Below are 1683 nucleotides of genomic sequence, written 5' to 3' on the forward strand. Positions count from 1 at the left end.
TAAAAACAATAATACGAGGAGATAATACTGCATCTACTTCGAGTAAGCAATCAACCACAACTGAAAGAACAGATATTGATCCTTCATCTTTTTCGTACGACAATCATATTAGATTACAAATTGCTAAGCAAAGGTTTCATACTTCTGATCAAAAATTAAATACTCTCCAAGAAGCTAACGACAGCTGCGATCGAGATTTTGAAGCGTTAATTTTAATTGATTCATATAAAGAGATTATTTTCTTATTAAATAAAAATCATTTAGATCTAATAGCTCAAGCTAACTGTAGAATTGGGAAAATCTATTATTACATTGTCCGAAATAACGATAAAGCTATACATTACTGTCAACACTGTATTGATATGGCATCAAAGGAGTCGCGACTAGAGAGCTGGTGTAGAGCGGCATTTGATATTATTCAGAAAATCTCAAAAGAAACGGAAGAAAATATTAATAAGCAAGAAGAAGATAATTTTGACATCAATACTGAGCTTATTCAGGAAGAAGAGAATCTACGACAATCTTGTAACAGCATCGAGAAGCTTTTACGTTTCATTTACCAAAAGTATCCACTGCCTCAATACAGAGAGAAAAGCTATCAGTTACCGAAAGTTATTACCATCTCTCAGGAAAAGCGATTGTTGAATAAGGCTCTAGTACATTATCATCCAGATCGCAATTCTAGGCGCGAATACGGTTTAAGATGGTATAAACAGTGCGAAATGATAACAAGATGTATCAATGAGTGTAAGAAGAAAGCTGCTATCGCTAATTGGGCTACGTTTGAGAATGTATGAAGGTGTGTTATATGAATGTTATTATATTATAGCAAACGCGGATGTAGTGATGCACCCTATATTTGCTTGTAGCGATAGCTATATTTGATTGTGTTGCGTACTATATTTAGAATAGTTAAGTTTCTAAAAATAGATATTCTTGTGCTGCTAGATTTAGGTGACTGGTAACTACTATATTAGAAAGTGTTATTCACTAATATAGCTGTTAACTAATTATGGTACAGGACGTTATACGACTTGAAATACTAAGATTGTAAAGATGCCCAATACCTTACGGTGTTGGACATTAATGGTAAAGTAATAATATTGTAGCAGTTTGATTAATACTGTAAAATGTAGTGATGATTCATGTCTGATTGTAGACGATGTTATTGCCTTAAATAGATTCAGAGAAAAGTATATAAGGTGTACAAATCTGAGCGTAAAGAGGAGAAAAGATTTGATATCTAATTGAGCTCAGATTACTTTAGACTAGATTCTTGTGAGTAATTAATTATTGCTGTACTATTCTTTAGAACCTTGTAATAAAAAGCTTTTATAGTACTGGATTCCTCTGTGGACTAAAATTACTGTGAAAACGATATTACAGCGGAATTGAATGCTAATGATAGAGAATTAGGAGTATTAAATCCCAAGAAGAAGATGAACCCTATGAAATAAAGTTTATTACTACCGTTAGTTGTAATCATACGCATACAGTGGAATGGATTACGTAAAACATGTCTGTAGGATAGACCTATGTAGTGCAAAGGTGCTATTTTTACAGTATCTGTTAAATTAAAAGTATTTCAGTTATTATTGATAAAGAAAAAATTTTTTTAAGTAAGTCTAGATGTAGGATAATTATTGTTACATCCAGTGTATGATTTTACAGAATCTGAAGTAA

At 32.0% G+C, this 1683-nt stretch overlaps 1 protein-coding gene across 1 annotated transcript; it reads left to right on the forward strand.

The window, feature by feature from the left end:
- Positions 1-362: 362 nt before the first annotated feature.
- On the forward strand, positions 363-1247 carry TRIADDRAFT_62905 (uncharacterized protein; the record flags this gene model as incomplete). The annotated part of the gene is made up of 2 exons (XM_002118884.1): positions 363-791; positions 1182-1247. 2 exons carry the CDS (start codon positions 363-365, stop codon positions 1245-1247), a joined length of 495 nt encoding a protein of 164 aa, XP_002118920.1.
- Between the last annotated feature and the right edge of the window lie 436 nt (positions 1248-1683).

This window comes from Trichoplax adhaerens, genomic scaffold (assembly GCF_000150275.1).
Source record: "Trichoplax adhaerens TRIADscaffold_2272 genomic scaffold, whole genome shotgun sequence".
Classification (NCBI taxonomy): Eukaryota; Metazoa; Placozoa; class Uniplacotomia; order Trichoplacea; family Trichoplacidae; genus Trichoplax; species Trichoplax adhaerens.